The following is a 15,289-nucleotide window of genomic DNA, read 5'->3' on the forward strand; positions in this document are numbered from 1 at the left end:
GTGCTTGTGGTGGCAAGACAGGACTATGCCTTTGGGTCCTTAGTCTTGAGGGTCAGCGCAGTCAGCCCACCCTAGCTTTTTGGGGACTGCTTTTGTGTGTCCCACTTGTCTAGAATGTCTTACTTATTGCACTGGAAAAAGAGATTATATACTTACTCTGGTAAGCTCTTTTCCAGTAGATAGGTAAGACATTCTAGACTCCCGCCCTACACTTCCTTCGCCTGCTACTGTCTCAGTTTGTTTCATGCATCTCCAAGTTGTAACTTGTATACTGTATACATAACATAACATCATGCTTATAAACCGCATAACCAGAAGTTCAATGCGGTTAACCAAAGATTAACAATAAAATTACATAAGGAACGCCTAAAACTAATTAGCCAGATACTTTGAGAAAAGATAGGTTTTCAGCAAAGTTCTAAAATGTTTGTAGGAGCAGACACTACGTAACAGCGATCGGAATTCGTTATCATAGGAGACTGCTTGAAATGCTAATGTATGATCCAAGTATTTCTTACTTTTAACATTGTCCTCTTTTCGGCGGGAGTAGTTTCTGAGCTCTCTTGATGTTTTTGCTAGCTGTTTGCAGCTGATATTCTCATGTTACTCCTTTGAGCAGAACAATTCTTTATGACCTTGATTGTTATGAGTTCCTCTACTTCATGTTCATTTGGTGACCCTTGGTGCTTAGGTACTAGCTGTAGGTGGAGCTAAGGAGCTCAGTGAAGTACAGAGGAGGCACTAAGAAAAATCCAAACTGGATTCCTTATGCAGAAGGCATGCGGCCATAGGGACACTATCCACTTGTCTGGAATGAGTATTTTTATATTTCATGAATGCCAATTTGTTTGCCTTTTATTTTCTCCGCCACTAGTTTGGAGAACCATATCAGTTTCCTTTTTCTCTTGTTTTTGTTTAATTTCCTCATATAAAGTCTGTAGCCATTTTTTTTTTTTTGCTCCTTTCAGCTTGGACCACTGGTTTTCCACTTCCCTTATGTCATCCCATCCTTTTAGCTGTTTTTTCAGATATTCCCCCCACCTCCCATGCTACTAAAGTCTAAACATTTGAAATCCAGGATTTTGAGTTTTGTGTAGCTGCCTTTCACTTTACTATATCGTGTAGGCAGGCAGGCAGGCAGGAAGCAGAGGGTTGGAGTAAAAGGCCAATACTCAGACTGGCAATGGGTCACGAGCGGAGTTCCACAGGGGTCAGTGCTGGGACCTCTACTGTTCAATATATTTATTAACGATCTGGAGGCAGGGACAAAATGTGAGGTTATCAAATTTGCTGATGACACCAAACTCTGCAGCAGGGTTAGAAACACGGAAGACTGTGAAGACCTGCAAAGGGACCTAACGAAACTGGAAGACTGGGCAAAAAAGTGGCAAATGAGTTTTAACGTAGAGAAATGCAAGGTCATGCATGTAGGGAAAAAGAACCCGATGTTCAGCTACAAAATGGGGGGAACACTGCTAGGGGTGAGTAACCTTGAAAGGGACCTGGGGGTGATGGTCGACACATCACTGAAACCATCGGCGCAATGTGCGACAGCCTCAAAGAAAGCAAACAGAATGCTGGGCATCATCAAAAAAGGTATTACAACCAGGACGAAGGAAGTCATCATGCCGCTGTATCGCGCAATGGTGCGCCCGCACCTGGAGTACTGTGTTCAATATTGGTCACCGTACCTCAAGAAGGACATGGCGATACTCGAGGGAGTGCAGAGGAGGGCAACTAAACTAATAAATGGTATGGAAAATTTTTCATACGCTGACAGGTTAAAAATGCTGGGGCTGTTCTCCCTGGAGAAGAGGAGACTTAGAGGGGACATGATAGAAACCTTCAAAATCCTTAAGGGCATAGAGAAAGTGAATAAGGACAGATTTTTCAAACTGTGGGGAGCCACAAGCACTAGGGGTCACTCGGAGAAATTGAAAGGGGACAGGTTTAGAACAAATGCTAGGAAGTTCTTGTTTACCCAGAGGGTACAGGTGGACACATGGAACGCGCTTCCGGAGAATGTGATAGGCCAGAACTCTGTACAGGGGTTCAAGGAGGGTTTGGATAGGTTCCTGGAGGATAAGGGGATAGAGGGGTACAGATATAACTTGAGGTAGGTTATAGAAGTAGGCAGAAACCACTTCACAGGTCGCGGACCTGATGGGCCGCCGCGGGAGCGGACCGCTGGGCGAGATGGACCTCGGTCTGACCCAATGGAGGCAACTTCTTATGTTCTTATGTGTATCCCCAAAATTAAGACACTACCTTATATTAATTTTGGGCCCAAAAAACCTACTAGGTCTTATTTTCAGGGAAACAATGCCCAATCACAAACCCACAGCATCATTCTATCCCCCCCCTCTGCTGCGCAGCCAACCCCCCGCCGATCCTTCCTGCTCTCCCCACGCCAACCGTGAGGCCAACATACCATTACCTTCTTCCAAATGGCAGCATCGTGACAGCAATCTAAACAAGCTGCTTCGGGCCTTCTACCGCCGGGGTGTTGCTTTGCCCTGTTGCTGATGACATTATCAATGATGCAGCAGAGAAATACCCCGGCAGGAGAAGGCATGAAGCAGCGCGTTTAGATTGCTACCACAACGCTACTGTTTGGAAGAAAGTAATGGTATGTTGGTCTCGCGGTCAGCATGGGGAGGGAGAGATGGAAGGGTCAGCTGGAGTGGGGGTACATGGGAGGGGAGCGCTGCTGCCTGCGAATCCAGTGCTTAAACTAGGGCAGTGGTTCTCAACCCTGTCCTGGAGACCCCCCAGCCAGTCGGGTTTTCAAGATATCCCTAATGAATATGCATGAGAGAGATTTGCATATAATGGAAGTGACATGTATGCAAATCTCTCTAATGCATATTCATTAGGTATATTTTGAAAACCCGACTGAACTAGGGCTTATTTTGAGGGTAGGGCTTATATTAAGACCTACCCTGAAAATCATGCTAGGGCTTATTTTCGGAGAAACACGGTATATCAAACCAAACCTTTTGATGATCACTACCACCCAGGTGGGCACCCACTTGAGCTTTAGAGACACTTTCCCCATTTGGGAGCACCAGATCCAGTATTGCTTTTTCCCTCTTCAGTTCCATCATCATTTGTCTGAGCAGAGCCCCTTTAAGGGCATCCACTATCTCCCTACTTTCTGATTCCGCAGACAGATCTTTTCAATCCTCATCCAGCAGGTTGAAATCACCCAGCAACAGCACCTCTCCTTTCTTCCCCAGCTTATGAATATGTGCAGCAAAATCTTTAACTAATTGCTGTGATTGAGTCAAAGGTCTGTAGACAATGCCCACATAGATAGAAGTTCCATCTTCTCTTTTCAAAGCTATCCATAGCGCTTCTTCTTTTCCCCTGGCCCCTTGCATTTCAGTCACTTGGATATCAGTCTTACATAGAGAGCTACTCCTCTACCTTTTTGACCATCTCTGTCCTTCCTAAAAAGATTATAGCCTAGTATAACCGTGTCTCTGTGATCGCTACAATCTTCAAGTCTGCCTCTAATATCAGAGCTTGTAGATCATGATTGTTGTTGCCTAGACTGCGAGCATTCGTGGTCATTGCTTTTCAGTGGTAGTTATTTTTTTGTCTGTCTTTTTTTTGTTTTGTTTAGTCTCACTTCCTGTTGCCTTGCAAAGAAGTATATTGTTAATATTATTTGCATTGCTATCTTTACTACTGTCACCTCCTGTCTTTTGCTGGGGATGGCCACTGTAAGTGTTTTGCATCCATATGCCAGCCCCACCCTAATAGTTTAAATGCCTAGAAACATATTGTCTGAATTTCTCAGCAAGGATTCTTTTACCAGTCATAGTAAGATGCAGCCCAAAATTACAATATAGTCTCTTGTTTTTTTCCATGTATTTCCCCATCCTCCTATGTACCTAAAGCTTTCTTGATGACACCAGGCTCTAAATCACCTATTGAAGATCTCAATATTTAGTACACTTTCCTCTCCTTTTTCATATGTTGGCAGTACTTCCAAGAAAATTACAGTCTTTACAAAAGGTTTTAATCCTTGTGCCGCAAGTGGGGTTATTGCTGGCTAGGTCATTTGTTCCCAAATAGATGACAACATCAGCTTTAGAATTCTTACTTTCTTCCCTAATTATAGACAGTATTTGTTTGGTACTCCTAGTAGCCAAGGATCCTGGAACACTTCACTATTTTAGACTCCTTGACTTTTGTTCCAAGGTTAATGTCTCTGAGGATGGAAACCCGTAACAGCAACTATTTCTCTTTGGGCAGTAACTCCCTTCACATCTACCCATGGTAGAGATTTTACTATTTTGTCTATTTTAGATTGAAACAAATCTGCAAAATTTTTAGATTGAAATAAATCTGCAGAATTGTGGGCAATAATTGCTATATGACTGTGCTATTATTGGGGCTGTGTATAGCGCCTAACCAGTTTAAAAAGCTCTTTTCTAGGACTGGAACTTTGGCTAATATTCTCTGAAAAAAATGGGTATTTTCACCAACTTAGGGTTCCTTTTATGAAACTGTAGTAGAGGGTTTTACCGCAGGCAAGTGCGGTAAATGCTCCAATGCTGATATGGAATGGAATTGAATGAGTATTGGAGCATTTACCTCGCCAGCCCAAGGTAAAATTCATGAACTGCAATTTCATAAAAGCCAGCATTAATCTTTGGTTTATAGTGGTATTTGCAAGCTTTTCAAGTTGCAAAAGGTTAGACCTCTAATTAAATCATATTTATTTTCATAATGAACATGCCATTAATTTAACAAGTTGAAATTGGTGTAAAATCATCCTTATATTGTGTTAAAGGTTGTATCTTAATTTGTCTTTAAAAAGCATTTCCTTGAAACATGCTCAATTTTTCTCTTTCAGGGACTATGTCCCAATTGAACTTCTATTCTTGATTTATTACAGATGAAGGTGCTTTGGTAAGAGCAGCCAAGCAGTTGCAGTTTGTCTTCACTGGCAGAACTCCGGACTCTGTAATCATAGAGTCTGTAAGTATATTTCAAATATATTTTGTTTTTAAAGTGAATTCATTTATTTATATGATGATTTAAACTTGAGATAGCACATGCCAATATGAGCTTGTTTTGTTACTCATTTATATAGCTAAATTTGCTGTTTACTATGGAGGAAAATAATTTGGTTACACAGGTGCCTAACTGCACCTCTCTGCCCAGGGAAAGTGTTGTGATGCTTACAGATATGCAGGACCGCCATGTGGACGTAGTCCTCTAGAGGCTTTTTGATACAGCTGCTTTGGCAGCGTCTGCTGTCACATGCGCCTGTCTCTTGCCTGTGCGCCCTGAAGAGCGAGGTTGTAGATTCTTCTAAACTTCTTTTGGCTGGGTCAGTTTATGTGACTGCCACTTTCTATGTGTTATGCAGGTTTTGGTGTTTTCAAACCTGGTAATTAGACTTTTGTGTTAGTTGTGCAGTATGTTCTGTCAGGAAATATAGGAAACAAAATCATAGACCATTATCCTTAATGAACAAATCCATCAGAGAGCAGAAGATGTCGTTTAAGGGTATAAGGATGGATATGTCGTCGGCGTAAATGTAGTGTATTAAATTTAATTTTTGTAGTAGGTGGCCTAAGGAGGCGATATAGATATTGAAAAGTGTGGGTGATAGGGGGGAACCTTGAGGCACGCCTGATGGGTTTTTCCATGGTTTGGAGTAGTTTCCATTGCCAATTACTCTGTAGGATCTGAATTCCTAACAAACAGATCCTACAGAGTAATTGGCAATGGAAACTACTCCAAACCATGGAAAAACCCATCAGGCGTGCCTCAAGGTTCCCCCCTATCACCCACACTTTTCAATATCTATATCGCCTCCTTAGGCCACCTACTACAAAAATTAAATTTAATACACTACATTTACGCCGACGACATATCCATCCTTATACCCTTAAACGACATCACAAAAGAAATTGTAGATAACCTCTCATACACAATGACCGAAATCAATAAATGGACCAACAACTTCAAACTAAAACTTAACGCAGAGAAAACAAAAGTCTTTCTGGCTAGTCCTAATGACAAAATTTCAAATACATCAATAAAAATAAACAACCACGAATACCCAATTTCCAAAAACATAAAAATACTAGGTATCACGCTAGACACTCACCTAACTATGACTGACCACACAAACGCACTAGTCAAAAAATGCTTTTACACGTTATGGAAACTAAGAACCATAAAAAAATACTTTGACCCTACATCATTCAGGTTGCTGGTACAAGCACTGACCCTATCCCTTCTTGATTATTGCAACATCATATATCTGGGCATCCCACAAAAAACAATCAAAAAACTAAGACTCATACAAAACACCGCCGTCCGCCTAATTTTCGGACTAAGAAAAAACGACCACATCAGCCCCTACTATAAAAAACTGCATTGGCTACCAATAGAAGCGCGAATTATATTCAAATTTGCTTGCACCTGTTTTAAACAAGCCTGGGGAACAGCACCTTCATATCTACAAACACACTTCACCCTACACAACCCCACAAGAACGACCAGGAACAAAAACATCTTTGCTTACCCAAAGATTACAGGCTGCAGATACAAAACCTTCCTAGATAGAACCTTTAAGTTCCAAGCGAACAGACAGCAAATCTGGCTGAAAAACCACATAATCGAACCCAATGTAACTTATAATGCATTCCGCAAAACAATCAAAACTGCCCTATTCGCAAAATACATTGACTAAAACGGTCCCCAACGTCACCAGGTCTCCTCTCCCCACAAAACGCATTTTCTCTCTCTCTACAAACCCCTCATACCTTGATCTCCTCGAACTCAGAACTCCAACTCATGGTTGTTCTAAATCCCTCAGACACTCATTACCCTTAGATCTCCAATCAATTAATACGTAACTTTCGCATCTAAACTATTGTATTGCATTTAGACTCTTTGTACGATATTATTTAGACTTAATGTATAGTATTGTATTTAGACTTAATGTATAGTATTGTTATTCAGTCTCACGGTATTGTACAGTATCGTATTGTATGTGGATCTATTGTTTTGTTTTGTATTGTTTTAAAACCTTTAATATTCGCTGAATGTCCAGCCTTCTTACTATGTAAACCGCCTAGAAGTCGTCTGACTATGGCGGTATAGAAAAATAAAGTTATTATTATTATTATTATTATTATAAGAATAGCACAGTGCATGAAATAATCCTTTCTCAGGAGTTTTCTTGAACTGAGTGCTAGGAATTTTTTAATGAGTAGATAATCTACATTATAACATTTGAATTGCAGCTGGATTTGATGGGTTTTCACCACCATATACCTATCGTGCATATTTATTGTGGATATCCTAAAATCCTGATTAGCTGGGTAGCATTTAGGACAGGTTTGGGAACTACTTCTTTATACATCCAATGCCCGTTCCTTTGTAGAGAATTATTTAGGAATCTATGTATCACTGCTAGCATACATGCTAAATCATTTGCTATGCATGCAGGCACTAGTGTCCAGATTAAAGTGACCTTTAAAAGTGCACATTAAGAGAAAATGATAAGTAAATTAAGGTTTAGTTTGCATTCATTAAATAGCATGGCATGCACTGCTCCATGCTCTATTTGGCATACTCTTGTTGAAGCCACTGCCTCAGAACAGATACTATTTTATTTTCCTTCTGCATCTTTTCAGAAGCTTGGATAACATCCTCCATTGGGGTTTACTGATGGAGGAGATGGGTGAATTTAGAGTGGAAAATGTAAGATGAGAAGTACAGTGCAGAGGGAAGAGAGTTGGCATGTAATCAGGGACTCCTAAGTTAAGGATCATAGAGAGAACAAAATAAAGTTCCTAACATAGTAGATGATGGCAGATAAAGACCCAAATGGTCCATCCAGTCTGCCCAACCTGATTCAATTTAAATTTTTTTAATTTTTTCTTCTTAGCTATTTCTGGGCAAGAATCCAAAGCTCTACCCGGTACTGTGCTTGGGTTCCAACTGCCGAAATTTCCATCAAAACCTACTCCGGCCCATCTACACCCTCCCAGCCATTGAAGCCCTCTCCAGCCCATCCTGCCCCAAACGGCCATATACAGACACAGACCTGCTCACTGATAAGATTCTATATCTAGGAACTCGTTAAGATACTTGGAAGGAGCTCACTTTCATATATTTTATTTGTACTCTGTTTAAGGCTTGTAAATATTTAATGCCATAGCCCAATTTAAAATTATACACATTTTCTTACAAATTATGCATTTTCTAATTGCATTACATTTTCGGTCATCGCAATGTGCTTACAAACATGCTGCTATTTAGCACAATGCATTGCTGTTTGTGGTATATTACTTTTAATTACAGTTTGCAAAAATATTTTGAGTTTACTGTTCTCATTTTTAGATGCCATCAACAATTCCTTTTTTTTTTTTGCAGCTTGGCCAAGAAGAAAAATATGAATTGTTAAATGTTCTTGAATTTACAAGGTAAATAAAATATTTCATCTTATGCATTTGAATAATGTTTATTTCTGTTCATTTAAAATTGTATTTTTATTATGAGGCTTTCCATTTACAGTCAGTGTTGGTATTCCTCTGGATAAATTGTTGTGAAAAACTATCGGCCCCTTTTATCAAGCTGCGCTAAAGATTTTTTAGTGCAGGCTGGCATGGTAAATGCTGTAATGCTCATAGAATTCATATGAGCATGAAAGCATTTACTTTTCCGGCTTTCGCTAAAAACCTCTAGCGCAGCTTGATAAAAGAGGGAATGTGATCTTTGAATTTCATGTCCAACATTTGGTTTTGTTTTGGGGTTTTGTACTCCCAAATATGCTTTTTTAAAGTTTGTTTCAAAACTTGAAGTGTAAGCTCTTGTTGAGGGGAGGGTAAGTTAGTTTGTCTATCTGTCTACTCATCTGTGTCTTGTATATACACAAAAAAACAGGTGCATATGGCATAGGAAAAAAATAATATAAATTTAAAAAGGTTATTGTTGCCCATCAAGGTGGATAGATTTGTATCTAGCACTCTGTACAGATTCTTCTTCTTCACTCGAAGTAACAGGGAAATACTTTTAAAACTAATAGGAGGAAATTTTTTTTTTTTTTCACTCAGAGAATAGGTTGTGGTAAGAGCGGATAGCGTAGCTGGTTTTAAGAAGGGTTTAGACAATTTCATGGAGGAAAAGTCCATAGTCTGTTATTGAGAAAAACATGGGGCGAGCCACTGTTTGCCCTGAATCAGTAGCATGGAATGTTGCTACTCTTTGGTTTTTGGCCAGGTACTAGTAACTTGGATTGGCCACCATAAGAATGGGCTACTAGGCTTGATGGACCTTGTTCTGACCCAGTAAGGCTATTCTTATGTTCTTATCATTAATCTTGGCAATTCTGGGACACAAACCATAGAAGTTTGCCTGGCACTGGTCCTACTTCCAAACTATTGAAATTGGCATTGAAACCCACTCCATCACTCATCTTGATCTCTTTGCCAGGCTATTTTAGTTCTCAACCTCTAAAGCTGCCATCAAAGTTTACTACTTCTATGAGGTCATTGAAGTTTTGTGTTAATTGGACTCCATCCTTTTTCTATATGGAGATCCTGCGTTTATCCTGTACATTCTTGAATTCTGTTGGTTTTGTCTTCACAACTCTCCCCAGGAGGGCATTTCAGGCACTTACCACCTTTTCCCTGAAAGAGGTTTTCCTGACTATACAACTCATGAGCTTTAGTTTTACCACTTCCTCATTTCTGCAATTCCAGTGCAATAGGGATGGCATGCTGAACCATAGAGTTATCCATCTGTGCTCGCGAGCATTCTGCAGAATGTCAATCACAGCTTTTAAGTTCATCCTCCTCCACATTCTCTGCTGCCCCTTTCAGTTCTTTCTTTTCAAGGCGAGCATGGTGTCTCTCTGATCTGCTCTGTTTATTTCTTTGTTTTGTGGTGTTTTTTTGTTTGGTTGTTTTTTTTGGGGGGGGGAGGGATTCAGTTTTTCGGCTGGTTTGTAGATATTTTGTGCAGCTTCAAGAGACTGCTTTGCCTGCTTGAAGAAGAGCAGATGTTGAAGTCTGCCACTGGCAGGTGTATCCTTTAGGGATCTGTAATTTGTGGAGCTCAGGGTTCCAGGTCCTCAGCATTTGCTCGCTTCCTTCACTTGGTCAGGAGCTAGAGCACAGGCTGTTAGGCATCAAAAGCATCCTTTGGGGCACTCAGGATGCCAGCTGTGACTTTGCCTCCCCCTCTTTTTTCTGCATCAGGTCACGGGTTCAGGACATAAAAACATAAGAACAGCCTTACTGGGTCAGACCAATGGTCCATCAAGCCAAGTAGCCTGTTCTCATGGTGGCCATTCCAGGTCACTACTACCTGACCAAAACCCAAGGAGTAGCAATATTCCATGCTACCGATCCAGGGCAAGCAGTGGCTTCCCCCATGTCTTTCTCAATAACAGACTATGGACTTTTCCTCCAGGAAATTGTCCAAATGTTTTTTAAAACCAGCTCCTACCACAACCTCTGGCTTAACTATTCTCTGAGTGATAAAAAAATTTCCTCCTATTGGTTTTAAAAGTATTTCCCTGTAACTTCGAGTGTCCTCTAGTCTTTGTAATTTTTGATGGAGTGAAAAATCATTCCACTTGTACCTGTTCTACTCCACTCAGGATTTTGTAGACTTCAATCATATCTCCCCTCAGCCATCTCTTTTCCAAGCTGAAGAGCCCTAACCGTTTTAGTCTTTCCTCGTACAAGAGGAGTTCCATCCCATTTATCATCTTGGTCGCTCTTTGAACTTTTTCTAGCGCCACTATATCTTTCTTGAGATAAGGAGACCAGGATTGAACGCAATACTCCACATGAGGTAACACCATGGAGCGATATAGGGGCATTATAATATTCTTAGTCCGACTGGCAGGCCAAAGATCTCAGTATAGCAGCTGACTGGCGGCTTGAGGCAGAAAACCCCTCCAGATACAGCTATACCTTGAGTGAGCTGAATCAAGCTGCAGCACCATTTCCCCAGTACATGGCCTGTGAGTACAGATTCTAACAGCCTATAGGGAAAATCAGGGGAGGGGGTCTTAAAAAAGTTGCTGGAGGGGGGGGGTTAGTATTTCTGCAGTTAGATATTTGGTCCCTCTCCTCTAAAATCCTATTTTTTGAAGTTTAAGGTCAGCCATGAAGCATTTTGAAGCCGTTTTTTATGCCAAACTGCTGCCATGGTGGCCATCTTGGATTTCCCAATTTTTTTTCTAAATTCTCTATCTTCTTCAAAACAACTTGTTTTGTCTCAAAACTGATAGGGGTGGAGTCCTAATATATCTTGTTTGTGATAGATAGGCAACTAAAGGGCACCCTTGCATATTATGCTGCACAGCACGGAATAGAAAGGTGGGAGCTTCAGGCTTAGCCCCTGCACAATCCTCTAGGGATGGAGAAAGGCAGATGGTCTATCGGGAATGAAATGCCTTCCAGGACAGCGGCTCTGCGCACCGTAAGGGCAAAGATGGTTCGCAGCCCAAGAAAATGCGTTTGCTCTGCTCTAAGGAGCAAGCAGATTTTCCCACTCAGGCCTTTACCCTGGAGTTAATTAATCTTCTATGGCAAACTTATACACAAGGCAGAGCTCCCCCTGTTAGGTTTGCTGGCCCCTCTGGATACTGGGAACACTTCTTTCCTGAAATCAGCTATTCTGGTTTCGGTTGGTCCCTTAGATAGGGATACAAAAGATGAGGGATCAGATTTAATCCTTTTATTGTCCCAAAGTGAAGCTTCCCTGGTGTGAGAGGCAGAGTCTTCCACCCCACCCCCGCAAACCGGCATTGCCCGCCCAGGAGCCAGAAGGCAGCAGAATCAGTGGCAAGCGGCAGACTCTTTGGGCACTGGCACGTCCTGTGGATTGCCCAATCGCTGTAAGAGTTTGGTAGGGGGGGGCAATGCCTCACATATTGAGTCAATGCTCGGTTTGTGAGGCAAGATTTGCGAGAATGTTTTGTTGGTCTTGCAAAACACTCCAAATCGTGTTACTCGTAAACTGAGGTTTGACTGTATATATAATCATAATATGGTAAATATAGCATCGCAAACTGTTATATATAAGTATAGCATGGCAAACATAGTATGGTAAATATATAAGTATGGCTAATCTAGTATGACATGACAGTATGATATGTAACATGATAGAACCTAGCAAATATTGTGCAGTGGGCATAGCATGAAAATTTGTAGCACTGTAGACATTCTGGTAAAGATAGTATGAAAGATACTATATTATACATTGTAGAGTGGGTGGGAAAAGGTGACAGTGTGACAAACTGTGGCAAAGCATTGTATGACAAAAATATTTATATGATGAACCCTCCAGAAACAGAGAACGTCTACTGTACCTAAAGGTCTACCGGTAAATAGCCCTTGGGCTTGCAGGTCACTTATATGTTTAGATACAGGAGGTATTTCAGGGTTCCAGGAAGGCCTGCATATTTGTATTGAAATTACAGAGTTAAAGTGAGAATTGAGCCCGAGTCCCGATGTTCACTGCACTGAACACTAGGCTACTCCATCTACTTGCTTGTTGCTTACTTCAGAATGGATGTAGTGTCAGGAGCTGTCATAGTCTGGTATTTGTTGCATCTTTGAGAGGGAGGAGGGGGATCAGTGACCCATGAGGATTAAGAGGGAGTCATGCTTTAATCCCAGCAGTGGTTACCCGGTCAATTAGAACACCTTTTTTTGAATTGGTCGTACTGAAACAGGTCTAGCTAAAAACACACATTTTTGCCTTGGACCTCTTTTTCTGTTCCATTATTGCTGAAAAGCATCCAGATTTTAAGCCCACTCAAACCACACCTCTAACACATCCCCTTGTGATTTAGATGAATTGCGAAGGTATATGTTCCAATTCTGAGTTTCAGAAATTGTGACCTAGTCATTTTAGTGAGAAAAATGTATATCTGCCACTTTGTGCCACTTTTGAAACATTTTTCTCTTATGAAAATGAGTGCTATAGAAGTTGGATGTTTTTTTAAAAAAAACAACAATTTGTAAGGATGGAAAGATAAATGTTTTTGTCATGGAATCAGCTTTAAAATTTTTCTTCCCTGTAATATATATAAATAAATCCTGGCTTCATTTGTTTCTCAGTGCTGGGAGAGTTCAGCAGACCCAAGTTCTTAAACTTGGAGAATCTCTCCAAATTATTGTAGAAACTTTCATTATTTTATATAAGTAGTCTTTCATAGAGGAGCTGGAAAATATTACCTATTTTAGGTGAAACAGATTATTTTTCTTTTTCAGCAACAGGAAAAGAATGTCAGTGATTGTTCGTAATGCTGCTGGAAAATTAAGACTATACTGCAAAGGAGCTGTAAGCATAAATATTACTATTAATATTGAGACTTACCTTGTTGATTTGTTTAAAATTTGCTTAAATGATGGTGATTCAGAGAAAGTCATGTTGTTCAAATGCCCAGGATGAGAGGAAAAGAATGTCAGGTGAAGATTTCAGCTTTGGAGTCTTTATAAGGGGGTACTGAAAAGTTTTCAGTCCAACCAACTAACTTCCTAAATTCTGAGCATTATTTTGTAGCTGAAAAGTGTTATTTTGGTGAATGCCAGTTTGAAGAAACAAAATTCTATGTTTTGGCATTGTTTTAGATCATTGATTGAACCATATCCACATCATTCTCCACTTGGTTAGGCTGAGAACTTTTCAGCACCCTCTCATATTATAAACTCTATATTGGGACTGATTTGAAAGGCAAAATAAAGAGAGCACTGTCTCCTACAGACCGTTGCTGCAAATTAACAAAAGTTGATAATTCAGAAACCAAGTTATAATTCTTATAACCAATTCTTGAAAACGGCCATTCAGTGTCTCTGTGCTTTCATGGAGTAGACTTGCTTCTGAATGCTAAAATTGCAAACTTTGACATAGAAGCATTACTGGAAGTCTGTAGATATGTTATAATGAATTTTTATATTAAAAACATAAGAACATAAGAGTTGCCGCTGCTGGGTCAGACCAGTGGTCCATCATGCCCATCAGTCTGCTCTCGCAGCGGCCCTTTTGGTCAAAGACCAGCGCCCTAACTGAGACTAGCCCTACCAGTGTACATCCTTGTTCAGTAGGAACTTGTCTAACTTAGTCTTGAATCCCTGGAGGGTGTTTTCCCCTATAACAGCCTCCAGGAGAGCGTTCCAGTTTTCCACCATTCCGGGTGAAGAAGAACTTCCTTACGTTTGTACGGAATCTATCCCCTTTCAACTTTAAAGAGTGCCCTCTCGTTCTTCCTACCTTGGAGAGGGTGAACAACCTGTCCTTATCTACCAAGTCTATTTCAGTACCTTGAATGTTTCGATCATGTCCCCTCTCAATATCCTCTGTTCGAGGTATATTAGTTTGATGGCTATTAGTACTATGTATCTTTTAAACAGAAGAGAAAAACTGCTCTAAGAAAAGCTAAAGTGAGACTCACTTCATTTAAAGTAAAAGTGAAGTATTCATTCTTAAAAATCAAATTTTGCTGTATAAAAGCACTTTTATTGGAAACATCTTAAGAATCATAATTTGATTTTGCTGTCAGTATCTCCTTTTTGTTGAAACTTTTCCATTTTGTTTGTATATTCTCTAGTTTAATCGCACAAACAACTGGAATTACTAATACAGTAGAACCGCAATGTGCAAGTATAATTCATTCCAGAAGCATGCTCGTATATCAAAGCAACTTTCCCCATAGGAATGAATGGAAATGAGGGCGATTCGTTCCATATCCCCAAAAGACCCCCCCCCCCCATGAGGCCACTGGTACGCTTCCACCCCACCACATCCCCAAAAGACCCATCCCCGAGGCCACTGGTGCGCTTCCACCCCATCCTACCACATCCTAAAATGACCCACCCCCAAGGTCACTGGTGTGCTTCCACCCCATCCCTGGGAACCGGCTTAAGGAGGACAAAGCCATTGCCGACAAACTGAACACATTTTTTGCGTCTGTAGTTACCGAAGAAGATATACACAACATACCGGAAGCCGACAAGCTATACGCAGAAAACGAAGACGGGAAACTGACAGGGTTGCCGGTCAGTCTAGAAGAGGTATGTAGGCAGATTGATAGGCTTAAAAACAATAAATCCCCGGGACCGGATGGCATCCATCCGAAGGTAATCAAAGAACTGAAAGGGGCTATAGCTGAACTTCTTTAACTAATAGCCAATCTGTCGATCAAATCAGGAAGGATTCCGGAAGATTGGAAAGTGGCAAATGTTACGCTGACCTTCAAGAAAGGTTTGAGGGGAGATCCGGGAAACTATAG

General features: G+C 40.8%; 1 protein-coding gene across 6 annotated transcripts in view; it reads left to right on the forward strand.

The window, feature by feature from the left end:
* The window catches only part of ATP8A1 (ATPase phospholipid transporting 8A1), a 449,033-nt gene that overhangs the window by 236,449 nt on the left and 197,295 nt on the right, over nucleotides 1-15,289 (forward strand). For all 6 annotated transcript variants that reach the window (XM_033946346.1, XM_033946365.1, XM_033946336.1 and 3 more), the window contains 3 exons: nucleotides 4,910-4,992; nucleotides 8,413-8,462; nucleotides 13,272-13,341. In XM_033946346.1, coding sequence (XP_033802237.1) covers nucleotides 4,910-4,992; nucleotides 8,413-8,462; nucleotides 13,272-13,341 — 203 coding nt within the window. The remainder of the gene's footprint in view (nucleotides 1-4,909; nucleotides 4,993-8,412; nucleotides 8,463-13,271; nucleotides 13,342-15,289) is intronic.

Source organism: Geotrypetes seraphini, chromosome 1 (genome assembly GCF_902459505.1).
Source record: "Geotrypetes seraphini chromosome 1, aGeoSer1.1, whole genome shotgun sequence".
NCBI classification, from domain to species: Eukaryota; Metazoa; Chordata; class Amphibia; order Gymnophiona; family Dermophiidae; genus Geotrypetes; species Geotrypetes seraphini.